The 27614-nt window shown below is 39.5% G+C and overlaps 1 protein-coding gene across 1 annotated transcript; it reads left to right on the forward strand.

The window, feature by feature from the left end:
- The first annotated feature begins 204 nt into the window (after positions 1-204).
- On the forward strand, positions 205-27614 carry htra3b (HtrA serine peptidase 3b). Its single transcript, XM_039822977.1, has 10 exons — positions 205-1016; positions 13780-13879; positions 15103-15235; positions 15866-15955; positions 24443-24637; positions 24784-24816; positions 24991-25105; positions 25191-25248; positions 26435-26530; positions 26653-27614. Exons 1-10 carry the CDS (start codon positions 602-604, stop codon positions 26819-26821), a joined length of 1404 nt encoding a protein of 467 aa, XP_039678911.1. The 5' UTR covers positions 205-601; the 3' UTR covers positions 26822-27614.

Raw genomic sequence — 27614 nt, forward strand, 5'->3', positions numbered from 1 at the left:
ACCAAATATTACTTACTTACTTACTACTTTTAATGATGACACAACTTGAAGGTGATTAAAGAAAACAAGACTAGGCCTATTCACTGTATATTTATTTAATAAGTAGCTAAAGAATCTGAATACTTTTTCCACCACTGAATGTGACTTTAAAATAAAGTCTGACTGAGGTCATACGCGGTAACAGTGGTGTTGCCAACATCTGCGTCTGAGTCCCGTCGCCACGCCTCCAGGAGCACAGCTTCTCCCCACATCTCCTCCCTCTCTCCGGCCAGCTTCACTGCTAGAGGCGCTCTCCCTGCCGAGCGGATGTGCACTCTGCCTGGGCAAAGGAAGCACAGCGTCCCGTCTCACTCCGAGGCTACTACAAGATAGCAAATAACAAGCCGCACCGTCCAATTTACAATATCAGGCTCGCTTTATTCTGATGTATTTAGAAATATTAAAGAGACATTTGCCTTTTTGTCTTTCGTGTGTGTGGATTCGCATCTGTAAAGTATCCACAAAGTGATGAGCAGCGCGGAGCCAGGGAATGTGTTCTCTTCGTAAACTTCTCTAAGTTTCTATCCGCTCGAACTCCCGCCATAAAAAAACAACAACCAAAATGCAAGTTCTCCTGTACACCGCTGTGTTCCTGTACCTCAAGGAGTCTGCCTGCGAAGAGCCAAAAGACAAGTGTCCGACTCGGTGCGACGTGAGTACCTGTCCGAGCCCCAGCTGCCCCAGCGGCTACGTGCCGGACCGCTGCAACTGCTGCCTGGTGTGCGCCCAGGGAGAGCGAGAGCCGTGCGGCCGCAAAGACGACCTGCCGTGCGGGGACGGACTGGAGTGCAAACAGCCGGCGGGCAAGCGGCTCTCCAAGGGCTTCTGTCGGTGCAGGTTCAGCGCCGAGGTGTGCGGCAGCGACGGGAAGACGTACGGCAACGTGTGCCAGCTGAAGGCGACCAGCAGGAAGGCTCTGCAGCAGGGACTACCAGGCGTCACCCAGGTCCAGAAAGGACCGTGTGAGTCCAGCACAGGTACGATTTATGCATTGGTGGCTTCATTTAGTAAACCAGACAGTCTAAAGAAGGGGGTCCATGGCACCTAGGGGGGGGGGGGGTCCTCAAAGTTAGTGCAGAGTTGAAAGTTTATTTTTTCAAAAATTAAAATATGTCTCACAATGTAGGCTACATTAATATGAATCTAATGTATCAATCAAAGATAAATTGGCCTATTTGTCGAAAAAAAAAAAGTCAAATGTATTTACACATTAAAGATATGGTAGGTAAGGTAGCCACCATGGAAGCCACAGGTTGTCACATGACCAGCCGGCAGTCACCAATTTCGTAGGATATCATACAAATTGTTGTGCATTACTTTTTGTATGATATCATACAAACACGTTTATGAGAATGTGTTGGTATGTGCCAATATATCAGATTTGGTTGATTGGTTTTCTCTACTGATGTAAATCAGGGTCCTACTCCAGTCCAGAAGGAGGTGGAAATGCACCTGAAGCTGTAACAAAAAAAAACCAGAAGAAGAATACCTCATAGGGCTGTGTTGATATGCGTTTGTCCCCCTTCGATTCTTTCATGATACATGGATGCCGATTGGACGATTCTAGAAGTATTGTGATTCGATAGTATTGAGTATTGCGATTTTCTTTTCCTCCTTTAACAAAAACAAAAGCTGAATAATACACTTCAGAGACAATGCTGTATCATGAGACCTTTCTAAAAACTGATTTTGGTTTTCTAAGAAGAATGCACATCACATATCAGTCAGTCAGTCTGACATTTATTTCATTTACAAGTAAAGAAGAACATAACATGGATTTTCTGCTTTTTCTGCTTTTGGTCAGAAAATGGATATGATGTAGTCACCGTTGACGGTATCGTATAAACAGAAAATATTTAGGTGAATTATTGTTAAAAAAAATAAATAATCGATTCTAGGGAAAAGAATCAATTTTATCATTGCAAAACAAATCACGATACATAAGATTTTCAATTTTTTTTTTTTTCGACCCCTAATACCTTGTGCACTTACAGCAATAACAGTTGTTTTATAAACTGCTATTCCTAAGGCCAAGAATGAACTTAAATCTATAGTCTCTATAGTAGAAATGGGTTTCCCACAATATTATGTTGACTCATCAGGAGAGTGCGGTCTGGCCCTCCACCCCCACCTCAATAAACTGCCCTGTGGCTTTTCTTACTGTCTCCAACTCACTAATAAGAGCCAGATTAATAAGGCTTGGTCACCAGAGTAATGCTCCACAGCAGCATTAAACACTGGTTACAGGGCAGGTGCAGCTTTAACAGCCCGTTAAAGCAGACCAGAAGCAGTTATTTGGAACAGTGAGAATGAACCCCACCTCCTGTAAAAAGTTGTTATTCTGTCCTGCAGACTAGCCTAGATAATTCCTCAACCCAAACACGGAGTTCGAGTGCAGGCCTCGCTCTATAAACAGGGTTTCCGTCAGAGAGTGGAGACTGCTTTATGAAAGGATGTGAGGAGATTCTATCTGAGCACTGGTGTGGGCTCAGGCAGTTTCTGTCTTGGAAGGGGAGGGGGACTTCACAGCAGACTGCTTTTAGACTGATATGAGACCAATGCTGATGTAGTCTATATCCACAATGTTTCATTTCCGGGATTGTTCAGGTGCTGCCGGAAATTCTGCAGGATGTAAGATAAGATAAGATAAGATAAGCCTTTATTGTCTCGTGTAGGAGAAATTCGTCTTCAAGAGAAACGAAATGGCGACACATCACGCATGAACACACAATAAACATACAGTTAACCTACATAGAAACATAATCATACATTATCTCATCCAATGCTTCAATGGACATCTAATAAACCACACACAACCCCCACCCGCCCACCTTTCCTCACAATCACAGAAGAACCGAAGAGAACCCACAACACATCCTCCCCCTCGTATTGCACTTAATTTTGATGTCCCTAATTTTCGGCCGGATGTCCCGTCACCTTCCTCTTTCTTTGTGTTGGCATTTTAAACTTGGGTGGATTTGTGAGGACTATGGTTAACTGCTCCTCAGATCTCTGCAGGGTAAATCCAGACAGCTAGAAGGACTATCTGTCCAATCTGAGTTTTCTGTTGCACGACTAAAACAACTTATGAACGTACACGTGTTCCGCCAAAACAAGTTTCTTCCCGAGGCTATTTTGCAGAGGCACCGCCGATTGTGATTGGTTTAAAGAAATGCCAATAAACCAGAGCATGTTTTTCTCCCATCCCGGAATGCTGTGTGGACTAGCCAGACCCTCCTCCGCAACGCTGTGGAGGATGGTCTGGCAATGCGAGACTAGTGCTGATATGTCTGGTGCTGGTAGAGCATGACTTGGCCACACAGCAGAGGGTCAGTCAGTCAGTTGGTGCACTTTGGAGTAAAATATCTTAAAGGTGTCCTGCCACACGTATTTCATTACTTTGTGGTAATGTCTGAAGTTCTACCATGGACTCTGTAACATTTGTTTGTGGAAAAAATGCCTTGGTTACCTTTTTTCAAGCCATTCTATCGTGGTATAGAAAGCCTGCAGGAAGACTCGGCTCGATTTGTGCTAGTTCTCATTAAAATTTAACGAGCTAAGCTGCTTGACTCTGATTGGCTAACAGCTGGCCAATGAGAGCCTGGCTATCAGCATCCTTTACCCAGCGCAACTGGGCTGACTTTGACGATCTCTTGACTTTTTATCGAACTCCACCAACAGGTCAAATTTACATTAGTCTCGCATTGCCAGACCTATTTCCACAGCTCTGTGGAGTAAGGTCTGACTACACCACACATACATTCCAGGATAGGAGTAAAAACGCTTTGGATTGTTGGAATTTCTTTAAACCAATCACAATCATCTTGGGCGATGCTAAGCTCCGGACGCAGAGATGTTGGCTCTGCAAAATAGTCTGGGGAAGGAACTTGTTTTGCTGGAACATTTGCACCCTGCAAAAGAAAACGCCACATACAATATTAAATAATGTTAACAGTTTACATAACATAACATGAGCTATTTAAATTAGCTGGATATAAGGTTAAACGTAGCTCTTAACAGTGTATCGCTGAGTGTAATTTGTCAACAGCAATTCACCAATCAGCCCCAAAATGTCCCAGTTAGAGAGGAAATGTCGAAAACATATTATTTGTATATCTTTACAATCATTCACCATAGAACCAACCAACCTTGTTGCATGATCCAAATTTTTCTTCAAAACTTGCCATTTTCAGCGTGTAGCTTGTTAGCTTGAAGGTTGTCGTTGTTTCCCCAAATCAAATGGAGTTTGAAAACAGCGACATACAGAGAGTGGTCATCTTCCTCAGGCTTTATCCTGGAAATGTACTTCTGTTGATCCACACTAAATAAAATATACACTTATTCTGTTAAATATCTCATATATGGAACCATGGATTGGCGCCACATTTTGCACATTCACGTTCATGGTTCCAAGACGATGAGTCCTTCTGACTTTAGTGATCCTCAGAATCTTCCTCTAGCGTCTTCATCGGGTCAAACTTTAAAGGTACAATATGTGACATTTCTGCATTGAAATGTGTACAAATGACTGACTCTTGTTATATATTTTGTTGAGTTGTGTACTGACATTATCCAATATGCTCAGTAAATTACAGCTACAGTAAAGTAGTCAATCAATCTGCTAAACATGCTGGCAGACACACACACACACACACACACACACATGGCCAGTATTTTGGGTAACCATGTCAGCATCTGCTGTTTTACACTCCTGTCCACACTCTGTCCATGTTTCGAATTTCCTCTGTCACACTTATATACATGCTCCTACCTGCAGTTCCCAGCAGTTTATTAGACTAGTGTCTCTATTCAAAACTAAACGGGGAGAAAAGTTAAATAACCATCCTTCCTTCACTATATGCTGTTTTACCCTCTTTATTTGTCCCACATTCTCTTTCTCTCTCTCTCTCTCTCTCTCTCTCTCTCTCTCTCCCCCACTGTGCCGTCTACCACCCTGTTCCAAACAAAGGCTGACCATCTGTTTTTAGCCTGATCTCCTCCAGCCATTGAGTACAGATCATTTCTGTACGCTGTCAAAATCCACTCGCGAGAGTTGCGTTACCTTTACTTTTATAAAGACTACACTCAAACATTACTCATCAAGCTCACATTGTTATTAACTGTTATTTTGGGCTGCAGTGACCGACTGGCCATCTGGAATTTGGGCAAATTCCAGAAGGGCCCTCCCTCTATGGGCCTACTGATGATAAAAATGAAAAATATGATGATAAAAATGAAAAATATGATGATAAAAATGAAAAATATGATAAAAATGAAAAATATGATGATAAAAATAAAGAAACAAGGGATTCCAATGTCTGAACCAAGACGGCACTGCATATCTCTTTATTAGTCTCGCTTTGCCAGACCTTCCTTCACAGCGCTGCGGAGGAGGGTCTGGCGAGTCCACACAGCATTCTGCGATGGGAGAATAATGTGCTCTGTTTTTTTGTGTTTTTTTGTGTTTTTTTTTTTTTTAATCCAATCACAATCATCTTGGGCGGTGCTAAACGCCGGACGGAGCCACGGTGCCGCTGCAAAATAGCCTCTGGAAGGAACTTGTTTTAGTGGAACATGTGTACGTTCAAAAGTTGTTTTAGTTGTGCAACAGAAAACTCAGATTGGACAGATAGTCTAGCTAGCTGTCTGGATTTACCCTGCAGAGATCTGAGGAGCAGTTAACCATAGTCCTCTGAACTTCTTTCTAACATTTAACAGAGGTAACACAATAAAATACCTTACAATCATTTTTGGTTGATTTAAAAAAATGTAATCTCACACATGGAGCCACAAACACTTCCGTGTTTTGGTGGAGCTGTTGCATTATGTACTGTGCTCTAACGTCGAGCCTTTGTCTTTGTGCTGGATGTGCCTTTAGGAGAGCGTATCATGTCGTAGCACCTAGCGATCTGCCGACGCTCTAAGATGTTAAATTGTTGTCAGCATATGTCACCGGCTGTAGCAACGGTGCCCTTCGGTCGACGTGCGTGTTTCCGAATTTGTGCATTCTGTTCAGTCTGAAAATCAAACGTGTTGTGTTGGACAGGCTGAACGTCTGTTCAGTGCTGATGAATAAAACAGATCTGCTGCTCTACTGACTGCTATACACACACACACACACACACACACACACACACACACACACACACACACACACACACACACGTACCAATGGGAGATATCACCTAAGGAAACAGGAAGTCCCTGCAGCCCAGAGTTGTGGCAAACTCCATTTACATTTCCCCTTGATCCTTTTTGTCTAGGTTCAAAGGGTATGTGGCTGACACACACACACACACACACACACACACACACACACACACACACACACACACACACAATGTCACTAGAGCATTACGGGCGTGGTTAACTAAAAATATACTGTATGGGTGACTGACCTGCATGTCTCAACTCCCAAATTGGTTGTGGTAAATCATCCATCATGCCCATTTATATCAGTAATGGAGTTAAACAAAATTGTCCTTAATTTCCAAGCCAAAAAAAGAATTCTTTTTAAGCAAGGAAGTCTTTTTTTTTTCCCCAAAAAAAATCAGTAGAAGTCGAGTTTTAAAGCCTTGATTAATCAACAAAAATAGGATTAGTACACTTCAGTTTTACCTTAGTCTTTCACTCGTGATTCAAACTCCGTGCAGCTCATGAAAGCATTCACATGTGCTGTTTCAAACACCCTCCATCTGGTCCGTGTGTCTCTCTGGGGAAGAATCGTCAGACAGAAAGTTATTTATTTGAGCTTTCTGGCAGGAGCAACAGCAGGGGGGTTCTCTCTTTCTTATGGAAGTGTGCATTACCTTATTAATGGAAAAACCTTTTGACTTTTGTCACTCCTGCCATGGTGATCCATGAAAATTTGGTGCTCTAATAAAAAAAAAAATAATAATTCTACTGCAAGAGGATTAGGGCCACAGTTGAAAAAATATATTGAGTTCAGAGAAAAAAGTCAGAATCCTGAGTTTAATCTGACTTCTGACTATATACAGTACAGGCCAAAAGTTTGGACACACCTTCTCATTCAATGCGTTTCTTTTATTTTCATTTATTTAAATTGTAGACTCTCACTGAAGGCATCAAAATTATGAATGAACACATATGAAATTATGTACTTAACAAAAAAGTGTGAAATAACTGAAAACATGTCTTATATTTTAGATTCCTCAAAGTAGCCACCCTTTGCTCTGATTACTGCTTTGCACACTCTTGGCATTCTCTTGATGAGCTTCAAGACGTAGTCACCTGAAATGGTTTTCCAACAGTAGGAGTTCCCAGAGATGCTTAGCACTTGTTGGCCCTTTTGCCTTCACTCTGCGCTCCAGCTCACCTCAAACCATCTCGATTGGGTTCAGGTGCGGTGACTGTGGAGGCCAGGTCATCTGGCGCAGCACTCCATCACTCTCCTTCTTGGTCAAATAGCCCTTACACAGCCTGGTGGTGTGTTTGGGGTCATTGTCCTGTTGAAAAATAAATGATGGTCCAACTAAACGCAAACCGGATGGGATGGCATGTCGCTGCAGGATGCTGTGGTAGCCATGCTGGTTGCAGTATGCCTTCAATTTTGAATAAATCCCAAACAGTGTCACCAGCAAAGCACCCCCACACCATCCCACCTCCTCCTCCATGCTTCACGGTGGGAACCAGGCATGTAGAATCCATCCGTTCACCGTCGCACAAAGACACGGCGGTTGGAACCAAATATCTCAAATTTGGACTCATCAGACCAAGTGCTCCTTGGGATGTTTAAAGCTTGGGAAATGTAGTATCCAAATCCGGCTTTGAACTTCTCCACAACAGTATCTCGGACCTGCCTGGTGTGTTCCTTGTTCTTCATGATGCTGCTCTGCACTTTAAGACGGCCTCTGAGACCATCACAGAGCAGGTGCATTTATCACGGAGACTTGATTACACACAGCTAGATTCTATTTATCATCATTAGTCATGTAGGTCAACATTGGATCATTCAGAGATCCTCACTGAACTTCTGGAGAGGTTTTCTGCACTGAAAGTAAAGGGGCTGAATAATTTTCGCACGTCCAATTTTTCAGTTTTTATTTGTTAAAAAAGTTTGAAATATCCAATAAATTTCGTTCCACTTCATGATTGTGTCCCACTTGTTGTTGATTCTTCACAAAAAATTACAGTTTTATATCTTTATGTTTGAAGCCTGAAATGTGGCAAAAGGTCGAAAAGGTTCAAGGGGCCGAATACTTTCGCAAGGCACTGTATGTACTTAAAAAAAGTGTTCATTCATAGTTTTGATGCCTTCAGTGAGAATCTACAATGTAAATAGTTATGAAAATAAAGGAAACTCATTGAATGAGAAGGTGTGTCCAACGTTTTGGGTGTGTGTGTGTATATATATATATATATATATATATATATAAACAAAAATGTTTAGACTTTAAAGTGCTCATATTATGCCCATTTTCAGGTTCATAATTGTATTTAGAGGTTATATCAGAATATGTTTACATGGTTTAATGAAAAAAAAATACAGCATATTTTTGTTGTACTGCACATTGCTGCAGCTCCTCTTTTTACCCTGTGTGTTGAGCTCTCTGTTTTAGCTACAGAGTGAGGCATCTCACTTCCATTCCATCTTTGGGAGTCGCACATGAGCAGTAGCTAGGTAAGGACTACTAGCCAGTCAGAAGCAGAGTATGAGGGCATGTCATGCTAGCAGCTAGGCGAGCATTATAACATGTGTTCCAAAGTGACCCACGTTTGTCTCTGAAGTAAAGGCTGGACTACAATAGAGCTGTTTGGAGCAGTTTGTGAACAGTGTTTTCTGTTGGAGATGGTAAGTCCCTTTGGGGTGGACTTTGGGCTTTTTCACTTTGTAAACCTAGAACATGCACAAAAAAGATATATAACACAATAAAGGAAAGGGAAAAAAGCCAAAAAGAATATGAGCACTTTAAAAAATGAATTCTGACATTAAAGCTTTAGTGCGTAACTTTTTTTTATATAATGAACATCCGTTACATTTAAGCCATTGCCAAAAGATGGGTGCGACAGAAACTACGCGCTATAGCTTTAAAGTCAGAATTCTGAGATTAAAGTCTCAGACTTAAAAAAATATATTTTTTAGACTTCTGACTCAGAACTCAAATAAATTTTTTACATGTGGCCCTAATCCTCTTCCGTATACAGTATGTGTAACGTGAAAGAATCGCAGTCAATTAACGTAACTGTTATAGAGAATTAAAACAGACCCAGTTAGAGACTCGCTGGTGAACATAGTGGAGCATTTAGCAGCTGGAAAGACAGATATCTTTCTCAGGAGTGAGAGTGAATATTTGCAGAAAAAACATATGCCAAAAACAACCATATTGAACCATTCAAAATAAAATTTCACACTAGAAATAAAAACCTCTACATCGTCTCAGATTACTAATTTAATCTAACACACATGAGTTATTCATTAAAAGGTTTTTATTTTTTTTTATTTATTTGGATGGTGATGGAATGATATTTAAAGACTGTATAATGAGCAGTGGAAGAAGTATTCAAATCCTTTACTTAAAGTGGCTATTTGTAACTTTCAGTTTGTGTTGATTCTAGCAGACAAAAGTGGCAGTGTTTTTACCACACCTGCTGTCCTAAAGGTCTAGGAGTTAGCGTTACGGGAAGGTCATATAGTCACGATTAATGTTTTGTTCAGACAGAAAATCATTCATTTACAATAAGAGAAAACGTTACAGATGCATCGTTGCATTTCAGGCGTTGCATACGGTAACTTTGGATGTATCGTGAGATAAACCGGGTATCACTGTCACTGGGTCACGAGCCAAAGCATTAAGAGATTGTTGTAGCAACCAATGTAATAATAACTTAGATTCATGAAACCCACCGACACTTTACACAAGTAACGTTACAGGGAGACAAGGGAAAAGAAAATAGTAGGCCAACACAAACACGGAGTAAAAGGAATAAAACGTCCACGCTAAATGGAAGGGGGGACGTCATTTAATGTCGGCTACTGACGTACAAGTTCAAGTTATTTTATGAATGAAATAGACATACTGTAATACATACATGAGGGCCAATTTGGGGACTTTTTGAATAATTTACAATCCCGTAACTGTCTCCATCTGTTGAAAGCCTGATCGAGTGTGACTCAGGTTATCGCCTGTCGTCTTTCACTTTGCCTTTTAGCTTTTAGTTGTTCTTTGTTTAATTTCCTTCTTTCCTGTGATGCTCCTGCCCCAGTATCAGCCATAACTACAGCAGATAACTTCTGAAATAACATTAAAATACAATTAGGCCTATATAAAGACATCTCCTGTTACCTTTTACCTGGCTGGATACGCTAACACTGTTTTTTCAGGTGTTACTAAGAAATCTGTGACCCGTCAGAATGTGTTACTGTAGCGCCGTCTACCTGCAAATCACTTTATGACTAAAACTAAACTATATAAAACTAGCGTTCTTTGTTACTGTCACAACAACATTGTAAAAATGTATGAAGAGTGTGTGCGTTTGTATTGGGAGAGGTAAGGATTTTGATTGCATAGCTTTTGTTGGGAAGGGGTGTGGGGACTGGTTTTAGGAAGTGGGAATGATTGAGCCCATGATAGTTTTTATTGTAAATTAGGTGGGACTGTGGTTGTAGAATTGTATATTCTGATGTTTTGTTTTTCACTTGCATTGAATATTTATTGTTTTACTGACCTGCCAAGGGACTACGGGCGGAAAATAGCACTTGTGCTACAACCTGGTACAATGCATCTCTCCTTGTTCTTATAAACCAAGGTTAAAGTTAACTTGTGCATTGTCCCTGTTTAAATAAAATAAATAAGTCTTGTTTTCTGTTACAGGTCATTTATGATCATCAGATGGAACATCACAGTTTCAGAAACATTTAAAAGTTACAGCCACTTTAAGTAAAAGTACTAATACTACACTGTAAAAATACTCTGTTACAAGTAAAAGTCCTGCATTGAAAATATCACTTAATTAAAAGTATGTTAAGTACCATCAGGAAATTGTACTTAAAGTAATAAAAGTAAAAGTACTCAATGCGGAAAAATCCTCATGTTGTGTGTCTAATGGTCTAATCATTTCAGCTGGACTTCTAGGCATGTATATTGTAGGCTAGTTTAATATGTAATACAACATTGTATTTTATAAACTACATGTGTTTTGTGTGCAAAACTCTTAATGTGTAAAGTAACTAGTAACTTAAGCTGTCAGATTAATGTCGTGAGTAAAAAGTACAATATTTCTAGCAAAATATCAGACACACAGCGCACATACAGAATATACATGAAATAATAAATAGGATAAAATACAAGAACAAATATTTGAAATTATACAAGTTAGGAATAAAAATATACAACTATTAATAAAAATGTAAGTAAACCTATTGTGCAAGTTGCACTTAATGCAATTGTGATGTATATGAGTCTTATCTAACACTCAGTGATGAAGTGTTAAAAGTTGTATTGTCTGCGGTAGGAATGACTTCTTGGCTACATTCCACCACTGATTATAAGAAATGTGAATTTGTAAAGACCAGTAATATTAAGACTTAAACCCACTGGCTTTGGCCTTTGGTTGGATTCTGCATTGTGCATGTCATTTGAGAATCTCGTTTCAGTCTAAAATCCCAAACCACAGCCTTGGCTCAGCAGCGTACAGTGCAGCTGTAGAGAGCACGTGGAACTCATTTTCACTGGTATACAGTAAAAGGGGGTCACGACATGATCCTGGCAAATTAAACTTAGTTTTCCATCAGTGCTGCCAGCTTTGTGCCATCAGGTGGGTTTGTTAATGTTTGGGTAATGGAACAGAGGGGAACTGGTTTGCAATATTCTGACGCAGATTTACTGTCTTTACTTTTCACTGCATATTTCAGGAGTTAAATCAGAGAAAAAAGGATTTTGGTGCCACCATCAGAGGCTCTTAAGTATGGAGGCCCTAAAGTGACAAAACTAAGCTAGCCGCATAGTTTGTATCCGGTTGTGTGGATACTGCCAACACACGTAAACAGAGGTTATTACTCTTGGTCCAAATCTGCTCACGTTATCAACAAAAAGTGCTTTCTAAGCAGCTCCTTAGAACTAGGGCTCCAACTAACAATCATCGTCATTGTCGATTAATCTGTGGATTTTTTATTTATTTTTTTCTCTCTCTTTCGTATAATCGGTTAGTTTGGTCTATAAAATGTCAGAAAATTGTTAAAAGTGTCAATCAGTGTTTCCCTTTGCCCAAGATGACGTCCTCAATTGTCTTGTTTTGTCCACAACTTAAAAAGATATTCAGTTTGCTGACAGGGGACAGGTAGGGCTGGGCGATATGGAGAAAATCAAATATCACAGTATTTTTGACCAAATACCTCTATCGATACCGCAACAATATTCTAGGGTTGACTATTGGTGCTTTCACAAAATATTTACACAATGAGATTTTGGATAAATAATTGTCAGTAATAGGATATAATGACTAAGTGGGTAAAGTCAAATAATAGAACAGTTACAACAGTCTGGTAAGTTCAGAAAATGACATAACTTTACTGTAATGCAGCCTTCAAAACCAGGAAAAGAAAACACTTATACCATATTACGATATCCAAAATCTAATACGATATCTAGTCTCATATCACGATATCTAGTCTCGTATCACGATATTGATATATTATCGATATACGGTATTTCCCAGCTCTAGACAGAGAAGTGAAGAAACTAGAAAATATTCATATTTAACAAGCTGGAATTAGAGACTTTTTACCATAGTTGTTGGTGATTAATTTAATAGTTTACAACTAATTGATTAATCGATAAATCTTTGCAGCTTTACTTAGAACACTTTCAGTCTGGATGCTGCCAAATTCAAGACTTGTTTGTGCCACGATGACATTCTTATAGACGCACAAACTGGCAGGTGCTTGGTGTTAGTACCGTTACATTTACTGTAAGTGCTGTGGTTTGGTTCTTATATGGTTTATTTGGTACCTCCAACTTCACAACTGGTAACTATTCTACTGTCTACCTAGTGATTTGTGGGGTCTATCCTTGACCCTCTGCTGCTTTTTTTATATTAAATATATTACATGTCATTTACCTGACGCTTTTATCCAGCAACTTACAATTGCTATATATGTCAGAGGTCGCACACCTCTGGAGCAACTAGGGGTTAAGTGCCTTGCTCAGGGACACATTGGTTGATGTATCGCAGTGGGATTCGAACACAGGTCTCCCACACCAAAGGCATGTGTTATATCCACTGCGCCATTAACACCCATAAAGATGCTTTTGTTGGAACTTTTCCCTTACAACAACACCAAACTCCACTATCCCTGGCGGGAGTTGAACCCAGAGCCAAGTGTTTCCAAGCAACATTCTAACAGCCTGAGCTATTGGATATATATCTTCCTGCAGTAGAGTTTAAAGAGAACTGAGATATTAATCTTTGCTAATCTTCCTACTTGTATTGTCAAAACTGTTCACCATTCTTTTCTAGCCATGTAATGCCGATGTGCAAGAATTAAGTATTCCATTTTGACTCAAGTTTATGTTTCAAGTTACATCACAAAATGCCTGCCTCCGTCAGATCCATCCTTTCAATTCATGACACTGGAAAGTCCTCCATTGACTCATTAACTTCCCAGTTAGATTATTGTAACATGCTTTCTTCTGGTTTATGTCAGTTAAAATTTCATTTAATTCCTGCTTAATCAAAGTGTTGACTGGTTATTAAAATACATAATTCTTTTTGCCAGTATAGGTCCTTCACATGCTGCCAGTCCTCGTTACAAGTTCAACTTCATAGCCGACGTGGTGGAGAAAATCGCTCCAGCTGTGGTCCACATCGAACTCTTCCTCAGGTACTGACTGTGTGTGTGTGTGTGTGTGTGTGATTATCGTCCGTTGGACAGTCTGGCGAGGTGTCTTCCGTGCCATCAACAGTCGGAGGAGCCGTCGGCCTTCCTTTGGGCCAATTTGTTTAATCGAAAGGCGGGCAGTCGGACTCAATGGTCAATCTGATTTGTGGAGTGCTAACCCGGAAATGACGAGCGGGATGAGCCTGACTAACTCCTCTCAAAATCTGACGAAAATCTTTTAAACTGACCTTTGTCGATCTGAAATCAAGACAGATTTGGCAACTGCATGGCTTATTTCTCGCTTAAAATGTTTTCAGGAACACGTTTCGGTGAACTATCTTCGTAAAATATGAGATAGTATTCCAAACGAGCTGCCATTATGCTCAGTTGTAAAATCCGGGAGCAGCCAGACCCACGTGACACGTTGGTCGGTTTTGGTCTGACCAAGTCCGTCCCATTTCATTTAATTTCGAAGGCTCCTTCAAATGTGGTCCACAAATGCGGCCTCCTTTTACAGAATTCGGAGGATCCAATAGTTGTATCCTTCGCCGCCCCAGGACTCCCAACACTCATTTCGACCTTCAAGCAGAAGCACAGGCAAACACAAACGGCCAACAACCAATATTTCTTCTTTTTACAATTTTCCTTTGCTATTTCATTATTACATTGACTTCTGAGAATGTTTTAGGCGAGAAATGAATTAAAATGTATGGCGAATTAAAAATTAGCTCCAAGTATAGAAGCTCCACAAACTGGCCTGACGCCAGCTGGCTCTGCGGTGGGGTAGCTGGATATCTGGCCGGCTCAGAGACAAGAGATGTGCTACATGAGGGATTATTATTTGCGTTCCTCTCTCTTTGAGACACTTGACTAGATGGTAAAATAAAAAGAACAACTTCTGGCTCCATTTCGGTCTAAACTTTTTGATCACTTATCAGCCGCAGCTGTCAAGGTTGCTAGGCGACAGGAGCGGTGCTTCGACGCAAACAGGAAATGCTCTGCAGACCAGACTGTTTCATTTTGGCGACCGCTCGGCTCGGCCTTCGTGGGCTTCGAATGCTGTGGCCTCCGAAGGCTGCAGCCCTTGAATTGGGACATAGCTTGAGATTTATGGCACACAAGCCTTAAACTTGAGATAACGGGACCATCGAAATGTTGAGCAATCACATCTTCTCTCCCTAAGCCAGTCCAGCTACATTTCCTAATGTTTGTTTTCTCACCCCCAGGCATCCTCTATTCGGTCGGAACATCCCTCTGTCGAGTGGGTCTGGCTTTGTGATGTCAGATAACGGACTAATTGTAACCAATGCCCATGTAGTCTCCAGCACCACACCGGTGTCCGGTCAACAGCACCTCAAGGTACTGAAATACTGTTTTCATCACTTATGCTTCACTTTAAATGCTCACAGACGTGTTGGTTTGGTGTATTTTCAGTGGAGGAATGTAACTAAGTACATTTACTCAAGTACTGTACTTAAGTATAAATGGTGAGGTTCTTTACTTGAGTCTTTTCTTTTCATGCCACTTTCTTCTTCTACTCCACTACATTTCAGAGAGCAATATTGTACATTTTACTCCACTATATTAATCTGACCGCTTTAGTTACTAGTTACTTTACACTTTAAGACTTTTGCACACAAAACACATGTAGTTTATAAAATACGGTGTTTAATTATATACAACAATAGATAACAATATATATATATATATATATATATATATATATATATATATATATATATATATATATATATATATATATATTTATTTACACGTCCAGCTGAAAAGGTTTGGCCGATTAAACACTTAGTTGAGTTATTGTTTTTATTTATCGTTTCCAGTTTCTAAAATGTGAGGATTTTTCTGCATTGAGTACTGATACAAGGCTAACTCCACAGAAATGGATCAAACCATATCCTATCGTCTGAATTAAGTTTAATTTCAGATGTTACATTTCTTGAAATCTCATTCTTCCATTCTTTCCTTAAGGTCCAGATGCATAACGGTGATGTATACGAAGCCAACATCAAAGACATCGACAAAAAGTCAGACATTGCTACCATCAAAATCAACTCACAGGTGAGTGCACAGCTTTGTGGGGTTTTATGGGATTTTCTTAACAAGCAATAAATAAGAACGGGATGTCATCGTTTTGCTGCCAGTTTGAGACTGACCATTGTGGTCACGTGAGAAAAAAACCTGCACCCTCTCACTAAAATAGTACTTGTTGAAGTTTTTAATTGAGAATATTTCAATGAAAATGAGAATAATGACACAAAAATTATAATTTCCTCCAATGTCGGGGGCGAATCATATCCCAATTGCAATATCAGTCAAAGTAATCACAATTAGATATTTTTTCTCATATCTGCAGCCCTAATGTCCAGCTGTCATCCTTTCTCACTACAGTCTAAAGTCCCTTGCATCAGTGAACATGGTACATCAAAGTAGATGATTATGATAGTTGACACACAATTCATACATTGGCATTTCACATATGCATTTTAATCCCAGCAATCATACTTGCTGACTCATTTACCTCTTAAAGTCTGGTTTAGCTGTTAAATGGCCCATGTTCTGACCATCAGCCATGGTAGGGTGAATATTTGGAGAATAAAGGTCGGGATATTACATGGAATATAAACTCAGAATATATTGAATTCTTTTTTTAATATATAATATACATTTCTTTTTTTTGATTTGCCAATAAGAATCTGGTGCAAACTCCACTCAGAAAGACCCCAGTATTAAATTCAATAAGGGTTTGTTTTAAAATTTGAATAAGAGGAATAAGGGAAGTACTGGAAACACTCATGTGTCTAATCCGAGAACACGCAGATATGTAAAAAATAAAAAAGTGGCACATTCTTGGCTATGTATTGGTTTTATACTTTATGGAAATGTTCTTGATGTTTTGCACTATTTCCCCAGAATTCAGCCATCATTTGTTTTTTACTTGGAACTCTGTCAGATCTCTGTCAGAATTTGAATTCACTTTTATCGTTTTGAGCAAACATAAATTTGCCAAGTCACAGATATGTCAGTGGAAGAGGTTAACTACATAGCTCTTCTCTTTTGGTTTGAGTCTGTTGTACAATACCGCTACCAAATATTTGCTGACATTTGCGATGAGTGTGTTGACCAGTTAGTATCACATGTTCTTCAAGTATGGTTACAACGACCTATACGCACACCAAAAGTACAAGGTGATGATATATATCTCTGCAGAGGCTTGGAGCACATGGTGGTGTTGGTAACATGACAGTAACAGGCTTCAATAATAGAGGAGAAGAGGATTATTATCATTATTATTATTATTATTATTATTATTATTATTATTATCAAATTATTATATACAATACAGGTTCAAAACCCATTAAAAACAAAAGCAAATTTTTTTTTTTTAAAGATAGGAAACCCATTCAACATGTCTGTTAAAGGACACATATCAAGGTAATTTTCAGGTTCATACTTTTACTTTTACTATTTTGGATTTCCACTACAATATGTTTACATGCTTTAATGTAAAAAAAAAACCATTGAAACGCGCCGTTTTAGCGCCTGTCTCTTTAAGCCTTACCTTGCACGGCAGCAGGATTCTCGCGATGTAACGCGAGAGAGAATTGAGGGAAAATCCATCTTGCCAGGCTTTGAAGTAATGCGTGCCAGCTTGCTGAACCAATCGGTGCCCTGCAAGGAGCTTCAGGCAGCTCCGGGCGTGGTTTAGCTGTGTGTGACGGCCGCGCCTGTTCGTTCAAAACAACAATGGTGGACATTATAGACAGACGGTTCTCAGAAGGTTCTGTGTAACAAACCATCTGGTGCATCAGGTTACTTTAAGCCCCCCCCTCCGGAAAACAAAACCCAATGTGCTGTGAGTAAAACAATGGCTCACCTTTGCAAATGTAGTTCTCATTTATCTGTGTTTTGAGCCCCCAATGTCTCTTTCCAGGCAGCGCTGCCTGGAAGGCACTAGGATTAGGCAATGGTTATGGTTAGGGTTAGGGTTAAGGTTAGGGTTAGGTGCCTTGAAGTCAACAGTTGCAGCGCTGCCTGGAAGGAGACGTTGGGGGCTTAAAACACCATTGAGTGTAGTTCTCAAGCCTTGCGTGGAGATGCTCAGATTTGGGGGGCGGGGGGTGCTGCGTGTGACATAAGAAGGGAAGCCAAATATAAATGCCTTGTTGAATCACATGTTTTCTGAACAAGGCAGCCCACAAAAACTGACTGAGTTGTCTTATTCCACAGTTTGGAGGTTGGTAGGCACACAAGATACCAAAATGTATGTGCACCAGCACTGTAAAGTTACTTTTTTATTTAATGATATGTCCCCTTTAATCCTCGCGGATAAACTCTAGATAGTAAACAAAACCGTGTCTGTTTACAATGATGACTCCACCGTGTAGCATGCACCCGCCTCCTGGCCTCCACTAGCTAGCTTTTACTAGTTGCAGTAAAACTCCAGCAGATTAATGATGCTGTTCTGGCCTTGTGTGTGTGTGTTTACAGTGTGTGTCGTGTATCCAGGGTTCACAATGGTGTTAATACTTTAGGGTGGGGTAACGGACCACAGTCAGAATCCAAACCTCCCCTGGGGTGGTACTGAATACTTCCAGCTTGAGTGTACAGCACATGCACAGCTCATACCACCTCAGGGATTATAGGGGGGTTTTCTTAGTTTGCTGCTTTTACGTCAACTCCCAACTGAAGTCGCATTAGTTTGCTGATTTTACTGGGCTGGACTTTTCAATAATATTGTTGAGAATTAAATCTTCATTTAGCTTCTTAAAGGACAAATCCGGTGCAAAATGAACCTAGGGGTTAATAACATGTGTACCAAGTTCACCGTTCTCTGGGATATGTTTTCATGTGACCAGTTTTATCGCAAACCACTAATTAGCTTATAAAGCTAGTTGTCGGGGCACGGGTAAAGTAAAAGGAAATCGCTATTTCTATACCACTAACAAGGCTCAAAATAGCACCACACTTCAACGGTAGCATAAAGAGGGTGCCTACATGTAAACCGAAGCATTGAGAACTTTGTAAGTGTACAAACAGTTTATTAAAAAGACAGTACCATTCACGTATACAGTTAGGCGCCATCTTGGGAAAACTGTCACGACCAGTCGAACATTGAACGCCGTGCAACGTGAGCTGAACTGTCACTTGAAATCTCCCATGGTCCGTGGTTTCCCAATGGGTCGATAGGAATTACGTTTGTGAAATGTAATTACATGGAAATGCATGAAATATATCTGTTCATTATTATTATTATCATTATTATTATTCGTCATTCGACTGGTTGCGTCGGATTTGTCCTTTAACACCAGATACCAAGCTGTGTGCCCTGTATGTATAAATGGTTAGTATAGGCTATAAGAATACTTTGGAAAAATTAAGGTTTTGGTTAAACATTGTAAAAGTAAAGCCTCCCTTTCAGGAAGCGAGAGGTGCAGTCATGACCTGGGACATTTGTCCAGAGATTGAGTGGTGCTCCTTGTCCTACTCGCGATATCATTCAAGATTTTGAGAGTATGGAATGCCTTGGATGCCGACTGTGCTGAACCATGGATGTTGGAGTTAGGGATGGCAACGTTCCTTAGCTGCGTGTTCCTCCTGTGAAACTGGGACCATGTCTACCTGCAAAGGATGTCAAATTGATGTGTGTTGCCATCCATCCGCCATTTGATGGCCCCAGTTTGGTTTGGCACACACTAAAGAAGCACTTGTACCACATTAGGCTGGACAAATAAGTAAATGTCCTGCACGCCATGCAAGGTGTAGCCATTCATCCCCCCAAAAAACAAGTCTAGAAGATTTTTAAGACAAAGTTGAGCAAGTTTTTGCTGTGTCTGGCATTGAACCAAGCTTACACAATTTGGCCAGTTTGAATTTCCTCAAACAAGACAAGAATTTCAAACTGACCACACCAGAAGGCAGGACTGTGTCCCATGTTTGGTTAGGTTTAGGCCACAACCACACAGGTCGAGGTTAAGCAAAGATAATGATTTGGTTTAGAAAAAGATTGTGGTTTTGCAGATACATTCCGTATGAATATTTTGTAATTATGAAGATATGTTCATTAAAAACATTGATAAAAAAAAAACTGCTGTTGCAAATACATAGCACGAAAACCTAATTTTCAGAAGACAGGGATGGTTTAAAAACAAACCGTGACCAAGGAAGACTTTCTGCTTTGGGGATGCTATTGCAACTTTCCATGACTCAAAATGAAAGCAGATGTGTATATATCCTATCAATATAAGGCAGTTGTGTATCTGTCTGCAAGTTTAATATATTTCTGCCACGTAGAGCCCAAAAAAATGACTAATGCAGCGTTACATTTTGAAAAAAGTGGTGTACAGTGGTGTCGCATATATTCTTTTAATATCTTATTCCAACAGTTCAATTAAACTATGTTTAGACTGAAGACATTTTTTATGGCTGCCACATTCCACAAAATGGAAATATTCTATATGCATCATTTTCATGAATATTTCCCCAAAATTTGTCTGGAGAGCCATATTTGGTATCTTTGGAAACTTTGGGATTTTCACTAGAATTAAAAGATATTGCTGTGAGTTTGAACAGTACTTGACCATATAAAATGTGATTGTCGAGATGAAGACACAGATGGGTGGGTCATTTCAGTACAAAAATATCTAAATAAATAAAGCCAACATCAGTTGAACCTCGGTTGACATCTCTGCATTAGAAACAGGGGAGGAGTAAGAGAAAGAGAAACACAATCCAGAGCACTCCACCTTAAAGAAATCCTTTCTGCTCATTCCTTCTCTCCCTCCGTCACACCATCTGTCTGCTGGGAATGTGTTTCTACTCAGCTCCATTATTTTCCTCCCCTTTCCTTCACTTCCTCCACCCATCTTTTCATCATATGCCCTCCCTTTTTCTTTGTATTTTTTGTATATATTGTACAGAATATGGCTGCATAGTGATATTTTAGGTCATAGAGTTTTCAAATGTACTTTTATTGATTTTACTTTGTTTGTTTTACAGCATTTTTCATCATTATCAGGCTGTGATTCATGGTTTTCCACTCTTTATCTAATTTGTGTTCATCACGTTCTAATTTGTGTTCATCACAAATTCCAACACATGTTGGAATTGTTGATTGTTGGTTGTGCAAAGGTTTGATACCCTCTTTTTACCATACTTGCACACTGGATTCTTGGAACTGTTATATTCGTAACATGCTTTTGGTCTTATTTCCCTGAGTGTGCAAAATGTAAATGTACAGGCCTCTGGGCCGAGGTCATTTTGGGTGTATGGTAGATTAATGAGCCGAGGAGCAGCGGTTACACAGCTGTGAAAGAGGTTGGACTAGGAAGAATGCAGTGCAGACTAATGGAAAGCTTTTTTGTACTTTTGCTCTATGCCTTTAGGTTACCCTTCACATTTTACCATTCATAATATTGTTGTAAAGAAGTGCTCCTCTGGAAACCGTCCAACAAAAGCACAAATATTAAAAGCATACAAGAGCTGAACATTAAAAGTTATTACCTCAATAATCTTTTGTGACTGTATTTTATCTTGCAGTGCAACCTCGGCTTTTCAGTCCACGGCTTTGTTTTATTTACAGCGGGATGTACCTGGCTAGTTTTAAGGCTTAAAGGTCCCATATTATGTTCATTTTCAGTTTCATATTGTATTTTTGGTTTCTACTATGCAGAACATGTTTACATGTTTTAATATTCAAAAAATACTTTATTTTTCTCATACTGTCTGTCTGAATATACTTGTTTTCACCCTCTGTCTGAAACGCTCCGTTTTAGTGCCTGTCTCTTTAAGCTCCGCTCCAGTAAGTCTGCTCTGATTGGTCAGCGTTTCCAAGTCTTCCACATCTGCGCTCTCGGAGTCTCTGCATCATCATTGCAGCCGGGGAATGACCGTAACAGCACTGTAGAGGCACTTTCTACCATATATATATATATATATATATATATATATATATATATAGTGTATATATATATATATATATATATATATATATATATATATATATATATATATATATATATGACATCACAACCATACAGAAGTCCTGACGGCTCGTTTAAAGGCACAGTTTCTGAATACAGTCTGGGTGCATTTCTCTGTGGATTGAGCGTTTCGATACTTTCACAGTATTTATACAGCACGTCAGTCTGCTTTATAATCCAAAAACATATAGAAATCTCAATGTTTACAATATGGGGCCTTTAAATTTCCAATTCAATTAAATGTCGTATAGTGCCTGAATTGGTCCAAAAAAAGGGGCCAATACCCTAATTCAGCACTTGCATGACATGATCATTGCATGTGTCTTGGATATATTTATATTCATATCTTGTAGGTGTGACCCTGAATAGTTAATCTAGCGAGCCAGAAACATTGTTTCTAAAACAAAGGATCATTCCATTATTGCTATATGGGGGTGCTGAATGTCTGATTTTATATAGAGTTGCCTGGTTTCTCCCAATGAATCATGATATACAGTATAGCCTATTTTGGTATAAACATCAGCCTATTAAAGGTGCTGTAGGTAGGATTGTAAAAATCCAGGATTTAGCCAAAGAATTTGAACATCAACAACTTCTCGGTCCCTCCCCCCCTTTCTGGTAAAGCCCAAACAGTCTCCTAAGCCCCTCCCCCCACAAGGGAGAGTGAATGCTCGTGCATGAGCAGTGATTGACACACAGTTAGACACCCCCCCCCCCCACCTGGCACTGATTGGTGCATCTGAACAGGGAGCGGTGGATTTTTGCAAATCACACTACAGGCTGTAGGTCGTGACAGAGGAGTTGGATTTATTTTTTTAAATGACCTGCTTCATGTAGTTCTACTGGAACATAGGGTCAGTTTCAGCAAATATGACAGAAAGTTAGTTTTATAAGTCTTAGCTACTGCATCTTTAATTAGACTGTACAGTACTGGCCTATTTCAGGCTTTGGTCGAATTAACCTGCTCTCTAAATCCCATGTACTTAAAAGGGAGAAATGTATATCATCTGTTTTTTGGTGTCCTAATACTTGTGCTTGAATTAGTTCTGAATGTTGTTAATTCAGCCAGAAACCTAACACACAGCAGCCTGCTACACAATCAAAAATGGTATCTTTCAAAAATATTAACAATAGATTCATGTCATTTTAAAGCAACACTAGGTAACTTTTCCCACTGGTCCCCCTACAGATTGGAAGCGGAATTGTCCATTACATTACATTGTCCCGTTCATTCGAACTACAGATCCACTACCCGATCTGGCAAACTTGAATAATGTAATGTGATGGACAATTCCGCTTCCAACCTGTAGGGGGACTGAAGCGGGAAAAGTTACCTAAGTGTTGCTCTAAAAACATTATTTTTGACTGGAAAAAAAATTAATGACGGATTGTGATTTCTATTGGACCTTTAAGGCTTGTCTTTTCTTGGTTCCATCTTACTTACGAATATTATGCTTAAGTAGTATTTCTTTATAATAAACTGTATATAGACAAGATGCAACCTGAAGGGCTTCCTCCATGTGCTCCAGTTCAATTAAATGTTATTTATAGTGTTAAATCATAACAGAAGTTATTTCAGGACACCTTTCATATGGAGCAGGCCTAGACCACACTCTATAATTTACAGTTTTATTGTTTTATTTTTAAGTGATAGGCTACCCAGCCAAGCAGTGCTACAATAGAGCATGATACTTGAATTACTGATGTGTGAATCAAAGAAATTATTTGGCTACTAGCTCCAAACGATCTCAATCTACGGAGAAAATAAACAGGTTGTTGTATTTTTTTGCAGATAAATTCTATATGAGAGGTGGATGAGAGATTTCCGTCTATCATGACACCCAGATATTTGTAGACTGGGACTTAACTGATTACAGAATTTTGAATCTTCACTGGGGGCAGTTGAAAATTTTGGGGTTTTCCAAAGACGATTTCCTCTGTCTTCACAGTGTTAATAATGAGAGCGTTTTTATCACACCACTCAACTAACCAATCCATGTTGCCCTGGTACAGTGTAGGGTCATCAAATTTGGTAGACAAGGTCAACATATACTACTGCTTTTATTGCTCTCAACAGCTGTGTGTTGTCTAATCTTTGTACTCTATGCTCTGTTGTTCTATCTTGTAACCTGTTCTGCTTTGTGCTTTGTTTTGTTGGTAATGCTTTTACTTCTGTGCTGTCTTGTTTTGTGCTAAGTTCTGCTCTGCTTGATGAAAAATAGCCTTTTGGCTTTTGGCATTTTTAACCCATGTATAATCATACGTTTTATGAATTTGCACTGTCCCCCTTCTTAAATAAACTGAATTGAATTATAGCAGTGGATATAATACAATAATATTAATAGCAGTAACAATAGCAGTAATGATTATAGTATAATAATAATACATTTCCTAAAAAAAGTTCACATTTCAGAGCATGTTGGGTGAATTGGACACTCAAACTTGTTTGTAGGTGTAAATATAAGTGTGAATGAATGTGCTTTCTTGCTTATAAAGGGTTCCCCCAAATATCCTATATTGTCCTACAGCTATATCTTACCCTTTGTCTGTTCTTGCTTCTTCCTAGACAAAACTGCCTATATTGTTTCTGGGCCACAGTGCAGACCTGAGACCCGGGGAGTTTGTTGTTGCAATCGGCAGCCCTTTCGCCCTCCAGAACACCGTCACCACTGGCATTGTCAGCACCGCCCAGAGAGACGGCAAGGAGCTGGGCCTCAGGGACTCCGACATGGACTACATCCAGACAGACGCTATTATCAATGTGAGAATATATTAAGGCAGAAAACGTGCTCTGTGTCAAAAGTATTGTTAAGCAGTGTAGTAGGTTGTAAAAATGTCACATTGTAAGGTGTTTGTGCAATTTGCTACGCCACAGTGAGCTACTGTTTTTTGTGTTTTCCTTCACAGTATGGGAATTCAGGAGGACCTCTTGTGAATTTGGTAAGCTTTTGGTTTCCTACCTCAAAGCTTGCCTGTTGTAAAATACCTTCATGTGCTTGGGTCTGTTGTTTAACTTCCCAAACAGGAACTCTTATTCTTGATGACAGCAAACTAAGAAACTTTTTTTTCTTCTGTTCTTCTGTCTCACAATACTTCTGTGTCTCTGTATTTGAGGATGGTGAGGTGATTGGCATCAACACCCTAAAGGTTGCAGCAGGAATCTCATTTGCCATTCCCTCCGACAGGATCACTCGCTTCCTTAATGATTCATTTGACAAGCACAGCAAAGGTGAGTCTGGTAGGGATAGGGCTAGGATTAAACATCTGAGTTTCTTGCTGAATATACAGAAACTAACTGTCTGAGTCTATTTCAGATGTGAGGTCAATAAAGAAGCGTTTCATTGGAATTAGGATGCTGACCATCACACCAGTGTAAGTCTGAACTGATGACAATGCTTATGTTGATGGGAAATATGGCAAATAGAGAAAATAGATAAAATAGAATAGAATGATGGTATCATATGTTGTTATTTAATTAAATAATATCCAATTTTCAACTTTGTTCAAATACTTAACTGCCGGCTTTTTCAAAAGCATGTTACATACTGCATCCACGTGTGTACAGCTCAGAGCAGGTTACAGCACAGCAACATTCAAATCCAAAGCTCTTGAAAGTAGCAAAGGTGTCCCACAAGGATCTCTTTTGGGTCCTCTTTTATTCACATTATACTGATTAGAAATACCCTAAAAATGATCCCCTCACTTTCTAATTTGAAAATGCACCTTTTATGCTGGTGAGTTATTTATTGCATTGGCTCTCTCACAACTTTCTTTTTAACGGAGCATTAGTTAAAGCTTGTCTTCGTGATAAAGTAATCTTATTTACGCATTCTAAAATGAAGGTATTGGACCACCCAACTACTTTAACAGGCCATGGCAAAACTGTCGTTTCTTCTTATATATTTTTAGGATTTGTTCTAAATGATTCTCTTTCATTTAAGCTCAATATTCATGGGCCTGTGAAAATTCTGAAGAGGAAATTGGGTTTTTATTTTTAAAACAAGGCCTATCTTAGCTTAAAGTGATAGTTCAGATATTTTAAAGTTGGGTTGTATAAGGTACGTATCCATAGTCAAGTGTATTAGCTACAGTACTGTAGATGGCAGTCGGAACACCCCCAGTTTGGAGAAGCAGGCGAGTACCAACATGTAATTTACTGCTGTCGACGGGGGCAGCCAGCAGCAGCAAAATGTATTTTAGTCACCTGAAAGTTTAAGCTATATTTAGAATATTTTCACCGCTTTACATTGCTGAAATGAAATCTTTTATATGAATATATTACAAATTTAATTTTTCTCAAATTCAGATTTTGTGGCATATTTTGGGTTATCCATCTGTTATTGTTTATATTTTACTTTTTTGTTTTAACTTGGTCAGGTTTTCTTTAACTTGGTCAGGACACATGATTTTTTGGTTAGATAAAGGTTAAAATAAGTAAATATAGAGTATTTATAAAACCTTTGGTTCCTGAAATAAATTGGTTAAATCTCACAAATATTGGGGACTTTGGTAAGATAATGGACTTTTTTTTGAGAAACTGTATATTTGTTGGTTCCAGGTTAATTGAAGAACTAAAACAGCAGAACCCAGACTTCCCTAATGTTACCAGTGGGATTTATGTCCATGAGGTTGTTCCTCACTCACCTGCACAAAAGTAGGTTTACTTCATTCATTCTTTCCTCAAACAAATGCAGCATACAGTGTTTTACTAATTTCTGAAGTAAAATGAATGCTTTACCTATAACAGTCTCTCTTTGTCCCTCTCTTTGTCCCCAGAGGTGGTATCAAAGATGGTGACATTATTGTGAAACTGAATGGCAAACCTCTGATGGCCACAGCTGACCTACAGGGGGCACTGCAGGAGGAGACAGCCCTTCTACTGGAGGTCAGGAGGGACAATGATGACTTGCTCTTTAACATCGAACCTGACGTTATCATGCAGTAGACATTGGAAGCGATGCACTCATGCAATGTTAGACCAACATCTAAGGCCCTATTTTTGTGAAAAACCGTTGGATGGTGAAAGCTCTGCACCTTTGCAGTGAAACGTTTGTCAAGGGCACACATCTTCTGATATTTTGGCAACTGGTTGTTAACTATTACCAAAGTAAAAGGAGCCAATGGCCGACATTGTGCAATTGAGTTTGGTATCAAGGATTTACAGTCGTGCCTTCCGCCTGTTCAGACCAGGTCAATATTGGAACAGGTGCACACATGAACCCCCTACATAAACCCAAACCCCTTTTGATATATGTTATGTTTTACTTTGATTATACATTTTTCAAACAGTAATCACATTTGCTGGACAATTCCCTTAAAAAAAATATGATGTTAATATGAGGCAATAATGGCTTAAAAAAAAAGCCCAATATGGTGCACATCAAAAAAAGATAAAAGCAAAGTTGGTGAATGTTATTGAATTGATAACTTGCTAATAAATTTAAACAAAAACAAAGGTGATGATAGTGAATTAGCTTTTCAGCATTTTGCTGACTGGGGGACATGGTGATAAGCGTTCTACAAATCCATCAAAATCCAATGACCCCTCAGTATCCATACAAGTGTACCATCCAAATTGCTTCTACTTAGATCTAGTTTGCATGGCCTGTAGTCAGCACGCAAAGTTCCCCGCCATCACATGATCCATCCGTTTGGCACTTCACCTGAGAGAGATGCAACAAAGGTTCATTGCCGGCAGAGGTGTATAGTCCAGGTGCCAGAAAGTAGAAATCCTGTCC

Source organism: Perca fluviatilis, chromosome 14 (genome assembly GCF_010015445.1).
Source record: "Perca fluviatilis chromosome 14, GENO_Pfluv_1.0, whole genome shotgun sequence".
Taxonomy (NCBI): domain Eukaryota; kingdom Metazoa; phylum Chordata; class Actinopteri; order Perciformes; family Percidae; genus Perca; species Perca fluviatilis.

What these genes read in the sequence shown, in the direction of transcription:
- htra3b (XM_039822977.1), top strand. Translation starts at nt 602, where the DNA reads ATGCAAGTTCTCCTGTACACCGCTGTGTTCCTGTACCTCAAGGAGTCT. An exon ending in CCATCAAAATCAACTCACAG is followed by an intron (nt 15,956 to 24,442) that starts GTGAGTGCACAG and finishes GCTTCTTCCTAG; the next exon opens with ACAAAACTGCCTATATTGTT. An exon ending in AGACAGACGCTATTATCAAT is followed by an intron (nt 24,638 to 24,783) that starts GTGAGAATATAT and finishes TTTCCTTCACAG; the next exon opens with TATGGGAATTCAGGAGGACC.